At 41.0% G+C, this 14,418-nt stretch overlaps 1 protein-coding gene across 1 annotated transcript; it reads left to right on the forward strand.

Annotated features, from left to right (window-relative positions):
• The first annotated feature begins 4,860 nt into the window (after window positions 1-4,860).
• On the forward strand, window positions 4,861-13,477 carry slc6a1b (solute carrier family 6 member 1b). Its single transcript, XM_043251793.1, has 15 exons — window positions 4,861-4,998; window positions 5,768-6,126; window positions 6,378-6,509; window positions 6,635-6,735; window positions 6,826-6,935; window positions 7,222-7,354; window positions 7,477-7,611; window positions 7,705-7,808; window positions 7,996-8,120; window positions 8,676-8,788; window positions 8,985-9,116; window positions 9,810-9,912; window positions 10,479-10,579; window positions 10,664-10,831; window positions 11,401-13,477. Exons 2-15 carry the CDS (start codon window positions 5,892-5,894, stop codon window positions 11,506-11,508), a joined length of 1,800 nt encoding a protein of 599 aa, XP_043107728.1. The 5' UTR covers window positions 4,861-4,998; window positions 5,768-5,891; the 3' UTR covers window positions 11,509-13,477.
• Window positions 13,478-14,418: the final 941 nt, after the last annotated feature.

Below are 14,418 nucleotides of genomic sequence, written 5' to 3' on the forward strand. Positions count from 1 at the left end.
GAACACAAAGTTTAAAGGAACCCAAAAATGAAAATGACCTCACGGGGTAAAACTAGTAATACCGCAGTGCTTGCAGAGAAATCCGATTCACAGATTCACAGAGCTTCAAAATAAAGGCCACTTTCCAGCTTGGAAGAGCCAGGGTACATCTGAAAGAAGAAAGTTACATACACCTAGGATGGCTTCAAAGTGAGGAAAATATGGAGTCATTTTCATTTTTTGGCTGAACTATTCCTTTAATCGCTGTAAAACAATGCTTTGGACTGAAAATAAAACTAATCTGCGTTGCACAATTTAAAATAATATATAAAATTGTTAGGAAAGAGTAGCATTTTTCCTGCCTGCTGTGCCTGTTTCCCTCCATCAAGCTGTGAGGGCAGGTGGATGTGCGGTGGATCTGGAAAAGTCATTAACTCCTGATATTCGCCTTGACTGGTGAATTTATTTCTGCCCACCTCCATTACCCCAAATAGAGCAACCAGACAAGACTCACCCAAGGGAAGCTCTGTGTCAACCAATCAAACGTGCACATGCATCCTGAAAAAAAAGGCTTGTTATTGCAGCATGGCAGACTGATGTTTTATAAATGCATTTATTTTACACTTAATACAGCTGGATGCAATGAGATCCATGGGTGCAGTAGGCTAATAAAGTCTTCTGAAATCACCTTGTAAATAAATAAATCAAGATTTCTACCTGAAGGAAGCAGTAATATGAGAACAATACAGGTTAGACATGAAAGGGAGAGCTATTTAGACAACCGATAAGGAATAGCAGTTAATATGATTAAGAAAGATTCAGTACATTCAAGCTTTAAATCAAATGTCCCGGAAGAAAGGAGGAGTAAGATCATTACAGCAGTGAGAAACAGCACAGTGAAAGTTAAGGCAAATGCTGTACTGAATTGGTGGAACAACTGAGAAGAAGAGAAGCGGTCTTTGGTAGATTGGGTTGAAGATGGCGTTCTGTCACTGCTGTGATGAAGCGGTGCTTGTAGACCGTGCGTGACTTTGGCCTGTATGAAAATAATTCAGGAATCTGGATCAAGAAATATATTTTATTTTGCGGACTACAGATCCTATAATGGCTGCAATTACAGTTATAGGTTAACTATTATCCCAATAAATCTTTGTAAAACTTATGCAAGCTGAGATGCATTAACCTCGAGGTCACACGTTCCAAACGAAGAAAACAACTTACAGGCCGCTTTTGCAATGGCAATAACATCCCAAAGTCACAAGAAAAGCCTCTTTAAAACCGGTTTACCACCGTACTCATATTCCCATTACTGCATTGTGGGAAGAGGTATCTGTTTGTTTTGTGCCCATTCCCAGTTTTTTTTTTCCCTCCATTGAACTGGCCCCTGACCACCTTGTTGATCACCCAGCAACAGACACGCCAGTCTGTCCCTAGTCTTTCAGCCCGAGCGGAAACCCAGCACTGAGCCTCTTCTGCAGGACTCCATGCAGCCTACCTGACTGCCCTACCAATGAAGAGAGCCCGCATTCTGGGGCCTGGGGTGTCACGCATAAAGTGATGTGACATCTCAAGCCTTGTTTTCTCCGCCTGAATGGGTGAAAGAAGTAATGTTGTCTGGATTTAGTCCACTTGCAAACTCCCCAAACATATATCGTGTATGACCGGATGAAAACAGGGAAAAAAAGTTCAATGTAAAGTATCATTGTTCCCTCGATTGTTAATTTTCTGATGCCTTTTATCAGCTTGCTAGACGGATCTCGCACAGCACATATAAATGAGTGTTTTTATTATAATCAAAACAATAGAAAGTAAAAACCCAGCTTGTAACACAATAAACAGCCTGCGTGACATTTCCTAGTCACTATGTTTAGGGAGTTTTTAGAACCTTCTTGTCTTTCTAATGTCTTCACGTCTAACCCTTCGACCGCTGGGTTACTGAACCTCTAAACCCATAAACAGAGCAAGATTTAGATAACGGATAATTACAGGAGGCTAAATTCTCTATACAGTAGAAAGCATAAAGCATTCAGTGGTGTAGAATGAATTGGTGCACGATGCAGAGGGATAGATATATCCTGGTCCAGAAGGTGGAAATTACTGCCACCCTTTGCTGTTATGAGATTCATCGCACAGTTGAGTAACCATGTGTGCCACCAACAATTGCCAGACTCTCTGATTCTCACTACAGGTCCACAAATGTGTGGCTATGTCTGAGCTCTCCATCCCCAGAGGGTGAATAAAGCAGATGGGTTCTAAATGCAAAATTTCATTTTGTATCATTAGTAGGTTAGTTCACCCCTCATTGGCTCACCATCTGCCTCCGCAACGCTGCAGTCGGGTATGAAACACAGAAGGTTGATCTTTGATGCCCCTCAAAGACACCACCAGTCTCCTGCAACATGCTTACTGCTGAGGGACTGTAAGAAGGTTTGGACATTGTTATGTCATTCTACTGAACAGTTGACACGGTTTATGTTATGCAGGAATTACATTTACTATAGTTGCATGCTTTTATTTTCATCTCATTTGGATTGGAAGAGAATTGAATTATTCTGAATGATTCTGATTATTTATGAAGTACCAGTGTTGTTTTGTGACCTAAATTAGTATTAAAATAATTTGTGTAAATATTAACAGAAAATGTCTTTGACAAGCACCAGTTGCGTGAAATCATGTGTAAGTCCGTTTTATCTCATTCTTTTCCGGGGATGCGTTTCTCTAAAACCACTTTATTGAAAAACCAATGGTAATCAACGCTGCAAATCATCTCTACCAACTTCGCAGGCTCACGATGTTTTTGGGAAATGCACCCTAGGTCGATGTCAAGCTTCTTTGGCATACCTGAATCTTTGGCCGGTTGAGCTGCTGTGGCTCTCCTGCTGACGACCGGGATCAAACCCAGAGACATAAACGCCTGACACGGAGAGAAGATCAGATTTGGCTAATTTTATATAATTCATCTGCTCGACGTGTTGCATTTCCAAACAGAACTGCAGAAATAACGACTCTTTCAAACATGTTTCCCGAGGTTGGATGTCAGTTTTTTTTTTTGGCAGATGCTTTTGTCTGATGTGACTTAAATCCCACGAATCAAGCCCATGACCTTGATTCCAATGACATTGTTCTTTTATGTTATTATTGTTATAGCTGTAGTGTGGACTTATTCTCCTAAAATTGATTATTAAACTGTAATTATAGTTATTGTTGCAGTCTTTTTATCATCCTTTGGGCGTTTAGATGTTTCTGCAGAACCAGTCTGTAGTCTTATTCAAGTCTTCTAGCTTCCAGGGACCAAACACGTTGGTGAAATATATACCACTGGTATCCGAAGTACATTAACTCTCACAATGTTCCTTTTTATCAAGCACGCTCTCGACAGACGTTTCTTCTTATTTGATGGATGACGTGAACATCAGCAGATGACAGCTCTTATTGCAGTTGGACCTATTCTGCCTATTTTCATTGTCACCCTTAATCAATGATTATCTTGTCTGAAGACTTCTTGATCTGCGAATGCTTTAACATCTAATTACAGACTACTAAATTATCGTTGTATAGGAGCTAACTTCTGTGCAGAGCGTTCCTTTAGGTTTCCCCGCAAGGGTATTTTATTTCTGGAGACAGTCAGCTAAGAAGATTATAAGACCAGTTTTCAATTTATCTCCCACCCCCAGACTCTACTTATTGACTGACTTCCTTATCACTGTTTACCAGAATCCAGAGAATGACTGGCATCGTCATCCCAATCTGACACTTTGGAAACTGCTGTTTTTTGGAGAGTAAATTAGTTCAGGCCTTTTTCAACCAAAACGGGTCTGACGCCGCGCATTGTTTTAGCGTGGTTCACAGTTCTAGAGAAGCGATTTCAGGTCAGAAACGATGTGTGGGCAAAAATACTCTATATATAGACTATATATATTTATATAGTCATCACCGGTGTGCGTAATTAAATCACACACGAGCTTGCACACACACACACACACACACACACACACACACACACACACACATTGTCACAATTAAAAATAGAAATATAATCAGTTAAAACGTATTATCTCGTATTATCAAAAATGCAAAAAAAAAGAAATAAGAATAACAGAAAATTTGTGTTATCTAAATATCACTGATGCCATTTTGTTGTATTTGTTTGCTCGCTTGCTTATTTATTATTTTGATATCTAGGTAGTGTCTAGCTGGCTCATCTCATAATTAAATGAAAGCAAATTTGCTGGGATTTCTGCCAACTTTGCTAAATATTATTTTACACCATATTAATTATACATTTAAAAAAAAAGGGGGGGTGGTGGGGGCTGGAACATGACATACCACGCTCTCTATGTATTGGTCAAAGCTGCGATATAAAAACTAATCAGTCTGTCAGCAAAGCCATTAAATAAGGAGGGAATGTGCTTTGAAATCGTACACAACGCAAAGCACGCCTAATCGTATTCTGGTGTGCTCTGGTCCGCAATTTACAGACTTATTACAATAAAATAGATTGCAAATAAAATGGATAAATGAATAAATGATTTGCAAAAAGTAATTACGGCGAGTGGGCAGTGTCAGTCATCTGATAAAACACATGATCTGTGTCACGCAGAGACCATTTGAGAGAGAGAAAAAAAGACATATACAAAGCATATAAAAAGCGTCGAGAAGAGAAGGTGCCCAGTGTCTGGGATCTCAGTGGTGGAGATGTTGTGTTCGGGGAGGGTCGACTTTGAGCTGACATTGAGAGTGACGGTCTGTGCTTCTCGTAACATCTCTGGACGCTCATGGTAGACGGAGCTGCTCGTGTCTCTGGCTCTTTCCCCCCTGTCCTTCAGCACCACAGCATTGGACAGCACCAGGCGACCAGACCCTCGTTCACCTTACCCCTCAGGATAGCTGTTCGCTTCACTTGACTTCATGGAAACGTTTCGCACGGGTTTGGACGAGTAAAACTCCGAGTGTCAGATTTGGAGAGGAACCAACGGATACGCGCCGCCACGACCAAACTGGCAGGAAAACTGTTTCAGTGTAAGTAGACCTCATTTGACTGATGAATGCGTTTTTAACACGCATGGAGAGGCTTCTGCAAACTTGTCTAAAAATCTAAAGCGCGCTGTTTTCTCGCTTAACTTGGGCGAAACGCGGTGGTTTTGCGCGCGTAGCGCAACAGTCTGCAAGACAGTCCACGGTTTATTTCATTTGCGATTTTATTGATGCTTGTCTCGCACGCGCCACGCATTTATTTGTCCTGTTAAAAAGCTTCCGTGACAGTTTTGCGCGACTTTTTGAGCCCGCATTTCTCACTGACGGCGCGCGCAGAGGCTTCGCGCGCTTGGACGATTGTTGATTTTACCTGGACGTGAGCAAAATAATATATTGCTTATTTGAACTCCTCTGACATAATCAAAATTAAATCTATTATTTCAATTAGAGACAAAATTAGGTAAATTTGCCGTTTAATAATTCGAATCGAGTACTAAATGGAAATGCTTTGCTGTTCGTTCCGCAATTAACCGCAGGCACCGTTCAAGTTTTAGATAACAGAAATTTACAAAAAAAAATCTTTCTTTCGGGGATTTAAAATAAAGAAATGCGGACAGAAGCGTCGTGTGCGCGCTTTTTAACGCCGCGCGCCCACCGCACTCGCGCCAGTTTGTATTTTTATTTTGTAGGATATTTGAATCTCGATTTGTTAGATCTTTTATTATTGACATCGAATGCATCTGACGAACACGAAGCACAGTTGAAAAAAAAAAAAGGTGCGTGTCTGAACTCGCTGTGTCTCGATCTTTCCCAGGTCAGTGTCGAGCTTCTTTGGCGTTTTTTGACTCTAGTCGTGGGTTAACCGAACCGCGAAGCTGCTGTCTACGTGGACCGGTGCTGAACTCTCCCGTCCGTCAGCCAGGACCAAACCCAGAGACATGGCCACGAACGGCACGAAGGCATCCGATGGACACGTTTTAACAGAGCTGAACGAAGCGCCCACCGCCAATGACAAACCAAAAACTCTGGTGGTTAAAGTTCAGAAGAAAAAGGAACTTCCCGACAGAGAAACGTGGCAGGGAAAATTTGACTTTCTTCTGTCTTGTGTTGGCTATGCCATTGGACTTGGCAATGTCTGGAGATTTCCCTATCTTTGTGGAAAAAACGGAGGAGGTAAAGAAACACCCCGGTTGTTTTTTTTTACCGTGCATCTTCCAGGATTACGCAAATTAATTAATTAAAAAATTAACAGATAATGCATAAATAAAAACGATTTCGTAATGAACGAAAGTCGCTCTTGAAGATTGAATAAAGTACAAAATAGGCTACGCTTTCAGTCCGGGATACGCGCGAAGTGCGCAATCGTTGGAAGCGCGGAAACGTATTTGAATGTGTCTCATTGTGTTACTCTTCTGTCTGTGTAGGGGCGTTCTTGATTCCTTACTTTTTGACCCTCATATTTGCTGGGGTCCCGTTGTTTCTTCTGGAAACGTCCCTCGGTCAGTACACGTCCATTGGTGGTCTTGGAGTGTGGAAACTGGCCCCTATGTTCAAAGGTAATCACCAATCACAAACAGCCTTCAAATTAGTCCTTGGTCACTGCATTCTAGCGCAGTCGTACAGTGCACTTGGCAAAGATTCCTCTGAAATACGGAGTTATTTTAGCGGCGTGTCTCCGTAGGTGTTGGCCTGGCAGCAGCAGTCCTGTCCTTCTGGCTCAACATTTACTACATAGTCATAATCGCTTGGGCAATCTACTATCTGTATAACTCATTCACCACAGTAAGTACCTGTTTCCCACTTTAGGGCTCAAATGTGAAATGGCTAAAACAGATTCTGAGGGAGTGTACTGTTTGAAATGTCCCGTTGCAGGAGCTCCCCTGGAAGTCTTGTGACAACCCTTGGAATACAGACAAATGTTTCTCAAACTACAGCATGGCAAACTCCGCCAATATGACGAGCGCCGTCGTGGAGTTCTGGGAGTAAGGGCAGATTGTCTCCTCTTTTTTTTTTTTCTGAAACGCTCTGGAATTTCGTATTCTAGCAACACGCAAACACTTTCCTTTTGTCCTCGGCTGTGCAAAAGAAGCGCTGTTGTTTCACAAAAATGCGGCTATTGTGCTATTTTTGGCAAACAACCCTAGCTGAATGTTTTGCATCGGCAATTAGAAAGGCTCTATTTCAAAGCGTTTGTGGGTTACGTCGGCTGACAGATATACATTCCACATCTACGTTCTCTAATAATGTTTGTTCCCCTTTCTCGCTCAGACGTAACATGCATCAACTGACTGACGGTTTGGAAAAGCCGGGAGAGATAAGGCTGCCACTAGCAATAACACTGGCCATCGCCTGGGTCCTGGTCTATTTTTGTATCTGGAAGGGCGTAGGCTGGACTGGAAAGGTAAGACAACACCGTGACATCGGTGCTATTCGACAAATTCAGAAATCAAGGCCTGTCGACGAGGCTCGGTTTTCCTTCAGATAAATTCTTTTTTCTCTGAAGGCTGTTGATGTGTCTTTCAGGTGGTATATTTCTCAGCGACGTACCCGTACTTCATGCTGTTTATTCTGTTCATCCGTGGAGTGACGCTGCCTGGAGCCAAAGAGGGCATTTTGTTCTATGTCACGCCTGAGTTCAGCAAGCTGAAAGAATCAGAGGTAGAGCGCTTTGTAATTATCATACGGTAATAGACGTGTGTTCACAGGCGTATAATTTGGTGACTTTCTACCACGTCTCGTCTTTTCTCTTAGGTGTGGCTTGACGCAGCCACTCAGATCTTCTTCTCTTACGGTCTGGGCCTGGGCTCTCTGATCGCCCTCGGGAGCTACAACCCTTTCAACAATAACGTTTACAAGTATGCAGCAACTGTAAGATTTATTAAAGGGCGTTCAAATGTTATCTTTAATCAGTCACGCGCATGAAAATTTCGCATTTCAAGTAAAATTAAAAGCCTCCTCGTCGCTCTCAATACGACACACGGATAATAACGGATGAATAATGATGGATTACTAAACAATTACGTGCTCTCGTCTGCTTCTCAGAGATTCTATCATCGTCTGCTGCATCAATTCCTTCACCAGTATGTTCGCTGGATTCGTCATTTTCTCTATCGTAGGTTTCATGGCCCACATCACACAGCGGCCCATAGCAGACGTGGCTGCATCAGGTAACTACCATGGATTTCAGTCTGATCGCTGGAGGAACTGATACGCTTTCTGTAATAATTTGGCTATGAGCTAAAAAAAGAATTTTGAATCAAATAGCACAGTACTGTAGCACGACAGCAAGACCAAAAGACCATCCGTCCAAAATCGTGATCATGGCTTATCAACTGCATCTAGAAAACAAAACCTTATAAGCTCGTGTTTTTTTTATATAATCTGCTGTACTGATATTCAGCAATAATAGCAATAATTTAAATTGATCGGAATAAGCAAAAACATAACGTTCGGCTCTATGACACATTCAAAGATTGCGACAAATTGGCTTCGTGAACCATCAAAGCTGGAAGCATACTTTCCCCAGATTACTGTAAATACACGTCACGCTTATCTGTGAATATGAAAATTCTCAGATGATGTGAATTGTAAATAAACGAATGTCATAATATTTGATTCGACTCAAATTGGACAGCTTCGCCTTTAAATATCGTATTGCATTTATTTGTGTCTATGCTGTAATAGAGAGATTATAAAGCTAAGTAAACCTGTTTTGGTCTCAGGGCCAGGACTGGCGTTCTTAGCCTACCCAGAGGCGGTCACTCAGCTGCCCATCTCACCGCTCTGGGCAATCCTGTTCTTCTCCATGCTGCTTATGCTTGGCATTGACAGTCAGGTAAAGTGTGTGTCTTCAGGCATCCATATTTGTCTAGCGTGTTCATTCAGGCATTAAATGTAGCGTATACAGTAGCATGCTAGCCCAAATTCAGCCTGTATTTCTGACGTGAATACAACCAGTCCATTTAGGTATCCATGTGTTCTTGACATGTATGTCTTTCGGAATAAATGCTTTTTTCCTCTCTCCGGTGTAGTTCTGTACGGTGGAGGGATTCATCACAGCTCTCGTCGACGAGTTCCCCCGCTTGCTACGAGGAAGACGAGAGATCTTTATCGCTGTTGTCTGCCTCGTGTCTTATGTGATTGGCCTGTCGAACATCACACAGGTAAATGCACACACGCTTCTCCTCTTTACATGGATTTCGCATCACCTCGTGAAAAGAGATGGAGGATGATCACGATTTTATTTTAAAGCTTCGTATGTTACGGAATATATGGTAAAAATACATAAAGAGAGCGGAATAAGAGCTCTTGAAGTTCCAAAGTAGGATCAACGTTTGAGTGTTTTTGCTGGGATATGTAACGACTCTGGAGTGCTCAACCACTATATAACCACACACACTGTTATATAAAAGCTAGAAAAAACTATATGAAGATGGTAAATTGGATGTTGTGGGTGTGTCTTGGGCGACACTGTGTAAATGGTCTTATCGTGTATCATTCCTCAGCACATCTCAAAGTAACTTGACTCTTTTCACGATACAATCCATGTGCACTTGATTTTCTTTTACATTTCAGAGCAAGCAGTTAACTTTTTCATTACAGAAGTGAAACACCATTTCGTCTTGACCTTAATAAAGAGCACAAGCGCTTGTGGCAATGCAGCAAATGACGGAGATGCTCGAAACCATTTGAACCATTGGATGTGCAATTATGTATAATCCTAACCCAAATACTACATGCTTTTCAGGCCAATCTTGACTCACAGCAGGGAAGAGAAAGCTGGTTTCGCTAATGCTGGCTAGTTTCTGTAAATGAACCACATCTCGCACTAATCATGCCAATTCTTTTCTCCTCAGGGTGGCCTCTATGTGTTCAAACTGTTTGACTACTATTCTGCCAGCGGAATGTGTCTGCTGTTCCTGGTGTTCTTCGAATGCATCTCCATATCCTGGTTCTACGGTAAATATGCAACTTCTAATAATCCAGTAGGTACATTTCAGATTGAGAAGCTGATGCTGCCTGCAGTGTCCTGTGGCGTGACATTTATGCATTTTAAACAAAAAAAGAAATCGAACGCCATATTTATGAGCTCATATTATTACACGGAATATTCCACTGCACGATCGTTTAAAGTGAATTAGTGAAATCAGTAAGCTAAAAAAGCAAGCTGATGCCTCGCTTAAAGAGTTTGTAGGTATTAATTCATGTGCTTTTTATTCTTCACATTCAGACACAGCGCATAACGCATGCTAATGATTATCAAAGATCTTTCTAATTCATGCTAATCTCGCTGCCAGACTCATTTCCACACTCAGTTGATCCGAATGAATATGAACCTGTAGAATCTTAATTGTTGTGCATGGCAGGCCTGATTATGCAAACTACAGCATGATTCTCTATTTGCATTTATGAAGGGGCGCACATACAGCAGACCTCCGGCCGGCGATAATCCTCACCCGTGCATTGTTTTGCTGAATGCATATGATTCAGCTCTCCCCGTGATTTTTATTCTGTGCTTACCGCAGGTGTCAATAAATTCTATGGCAATATCGAGGAGATGATTGGATACAAGCCCTGCATTTGGTGGAAGCTGTGCTGGGTCGTATTCACCCCTCTGATTGTGGCGGTAGGCGCTTTTATGGTGTCTTTGTGTGCTGGAAGCGTTCCTAAAGTGGAAGCACGGTCTGACTGTTTGTTCCTTCTGTCGTAGGGCGTGTTCCTCTTCAGCGCCGTTCAGATGGTTCCTCTTACCATGAACAATTACGTGTTCCCAAAGTGGGGGCAAGGTGTGGGTTGGTGCATGGCCTTGTCGTCCATGGTTCTTATCCCGGGATACATGGGCTACATGTTCCTCACCCTGAAGGGCTCATATAAAGAGGTAACGCTTGCTTTTTCCCCTCAGCCACAGGTGCATCTGTCAGGGAACATGAAAGTATCTCCACTGACGACGGAGTAATTGATTTAGATTGCGTGCATTATTAATGCAGATGTTTCAGCATGGGGTGAAGCATGCACTGTTCCTATTCCGTGGCCATTGGATTCATTCTAATTGCGTCAATTAGTCGTCAGTTCGTGCCATTTGAGCACGCAATCAGCGACTTGGACTGATTGAACGAATTAGACAGGAGCTTTTATCACGGGAGTATTTTTCGCCGTATGAAGAGTACCTCTCCATCTCTGAATCATGTTTCTGAGACTAGCAATTAGGAACAAAGAGCCCCAGTTCCAGTTCAGCACGAATGTCGTGGATGCAGCTTGTAATAATCCCTGACACACTTGAAGCACAGGTTCCCCCCCAGGGCCGCCAAAGTTGGGATTTGGCTTCAATTGCGTCTTGATTTCCTAATTGTAACGATCCAGGGTCTTGATTTGTGCTTTCATGCATTTGTACCTGCTTTGTTCAGCGCTGAAGGAATACTCGATGATGATTTTCCTTCTCTTTCGCAGCGCCTTCGGATAATGACTCAGCCCACGACGGTGGTTCGGCCTCAAGAGAACGGGCCAGAACAGCAGCCTGAAAACCCCGCTCCAGCCAATGACGAGGCCTACATCTAACCGCCCTCCCCTTGCTTCACCCCGGATGATCAAAGGTCAACGTTCAGAGAGAGAATAAAAGAGTAATCACGGTTGATCACAACCAAGGACTTCCATGTCTAGAGTATATTCACCTACCTCCGAGGGAAAACCAACCTGATTACAGTTTGAATTGTTTTGGTACATATATACATAGGGTCCAAAAAATCTATCCAGCGATGTTCTAGGGTTAATCTATATTTCATATGCAAGATATTAGTCTTTCTAAAAAAAGAAAAAGAAGAAGAAAGGGTGTTACCAGAGGATATGATTTAAGTGATAATTCAAGATTTGGCATCCCAATGTTTCAACACCACCGTGTTAATTTGATATTACATGTAATTAATGTATTAAAAATACAGTTGTAGGTTAGAATTGAATTGTATCTGATTGTATCTGAAAAAAAAATATATATATATATATATATATACATACATACATACATATACACATTTATAAAACTATATAAAAGCAGGGAGCGAGAATATGGGAGCGTGCAACAGGGCAAGATCAACCTTGTATGTCAAGGTTACGTAGCCAGGCGACACTATTCAAGACTCGAACCGTTTCAAACAGCCCTTCTCCCGTTTAGCCCTCGGGCAAACCCTGAAAAGCACAAGACCAGTATGGATTTGGTTTACATACGTCCCAGGCAGTGATGAATTACCAGCCGCGGGGGCCAATTGACGTCAAAAAAAAAGACTGTTACTATTTTTTTCCTTTTTTTATTTTCTAAGACAAAATAACTTTGTATGTGTTTTTTAGAATCATTTTAGTACATGTTTTCTATGTAAGAGTAAGAAGGACCAAATTCGTGTTTATGCTACTGACAGATCTTCAAAACTGTTTTACGTCGCACCGTATCACTGCACAGGGTTCGAAAAGTCATTTTTGGGGGCAGACGTACCCCGTGAAACCACTGTTAATCCTGCTCACCACATTTGCATGCCACTCCTCAGGAAAAAATGGCGAAAGTGACCAAAATTTGCTCTCCTGGATCAAAAACGATTATAGCTGTGAGCAGCCTTCAGCAAATAATCACTTCTGAGCAGAAGCTATAGTCTGTTGCCATGGTTTCTAGGGTCATTTTGTCAGACATCGTTGACAAACCAGCACTCTGTGTCAAAAAAAACCTGACAGAGCCGTTGTTCGAATGAAAATATGTCAAGGAGAAATGATGCTGTTTTCTCTTTAAATCTACAGACTAGTTGGGCAATAAATAATTTACATGGAATCATATAAAGGGATATATATGTGTGTGTGTGTGTGTGTGCGTGCGTGTGGGTGCGCGTGTGCGCGTGAGACGGAGAGAAACGACTGTTTTATTTCCACTGTTTTATTTTAAAATGCCACTGGTGAAAAGCACAGAGCTTTAAGCTGACAAGCCACAAAGGAATCTGAAAAAGAGCACTGTTAGTTTGCTTCTGCGGCAGCTACATGTGACAGAGATCTGGATTAATTAGTCGATTTATTCTCTGCAAGACGTCTGATGAAAAAATGTGCAATCAATAAGAGTTTTTCGTGAAATTGTATAAAATTCATCAGATTTCTCTCTGAAACAATGTTGTAAAACTGTACCGTGTAAAAGTACCTGTGAATGTCCGTTTTGAGGTTTTTGTCTTGTTGATGAACCTTATATTATTTGCTGTTTACTGCAATAATGCATCGATCTCAGAAACTATATAAAGCACATATCTTTCTGAAATGTAAAAAAAGAATAGTAATAATAACAAATGAATAACAACGACGGAAGATTATAAGAGAATAGATAATATGTCTAGTCAAAGAAAATATTGTTTTGTATATTTCTAACTGTTTGGGCCTAATGTAAAATATTGATATGTAAAAAAAATATATATATATAATAAATGTCTTTAGATGGTGTTATATAAAAGCATGACTGCCATGTGTTATCTGATTTAAAAAAAAATAAAGTACTATAGATTATAAACTGTGCCGTCTCGTGTCCACAATTGTTTGGTGCCTTTATGGGAATAATAAAGGTGTGTTTGTACACATTAAATCGATTTTTGATATTATGTTTAGATTTAAAAAAAAAAGTATTATTTAAAACCGACTAGTTTATTATTATTTAATAACATCGCTGTGATTATGCACAGGAGGTTTCGTTTGATTTAATAGATGCCCTGATGGATTCTGTCCAAAGAGGATAATTAATCTCCTTCGGTGATTAACCCTTTAATAGCCCCGATGGAGCTCAGCTAGCTCTGAGTGTCACGTCGAACAAATAAACAAATGATTTATTTACCGTCTCTGATCATAAAATTCTATTATTTATGTCAAGTATTCTGCACATCCCTTTTTTTTTTCTGCAGCAAATCACAGATGTAATTTTATTTTATTGGAAAGCTGTTCCTCAATTATTTGATATCTAACTGATATCCATATGATCGAGCCCAGAGGTTACGTTGTAGATTTCCATACTCTGACATTCCCCGTGGCCCACATATACTACCGCTGTGATTTAATAGCTTGTGCTTGTGGATCCAATTGGCGTGTTAAATCTCGTCTGGGTAGGGGGTTGATCAGGGACCAGACGTTTGGAGGAGGCTTCGTGTCAGAGTCTCTCCCTTGAGTCTTCAGTCGAAAACCAATGACAGATGTGTTGGAGGTAATTTACTTCAGGCAGTGCGCTAACTATAACTGTAAACTTGTCTTTTCACGTTTTTACAAAGAGCCAAGCCTAGAAGCCTAACAACATAGACAACACTTTTTAATTATTGTTATTATTATTATTATTATTATTATTTTTACAGCTCTTAGCAACAAAATGTTATAATATAGTTATAATGTAAGTGTCTGCATTAAACTTGTCAAATTGAAATCACATTTAAAGCAGCAATACTGATACCCATTGCCGTCACGTTGTGT

Source organism: Puntigrus tetrazona, chromosome 11, assembly GCF_018831695.1.
Source record: "Puntigrus tetrazona isolate hp1 chromosome 11, ASM1883169v1, whole genome shotgun sequence".
Taxonomy (NCBI): Eukaryota; Metazoa; Chordata; class Actinopteri; order Cypriniformes; family Cyprinidae; genus Puntigrus; species Puntigrus tetrazona.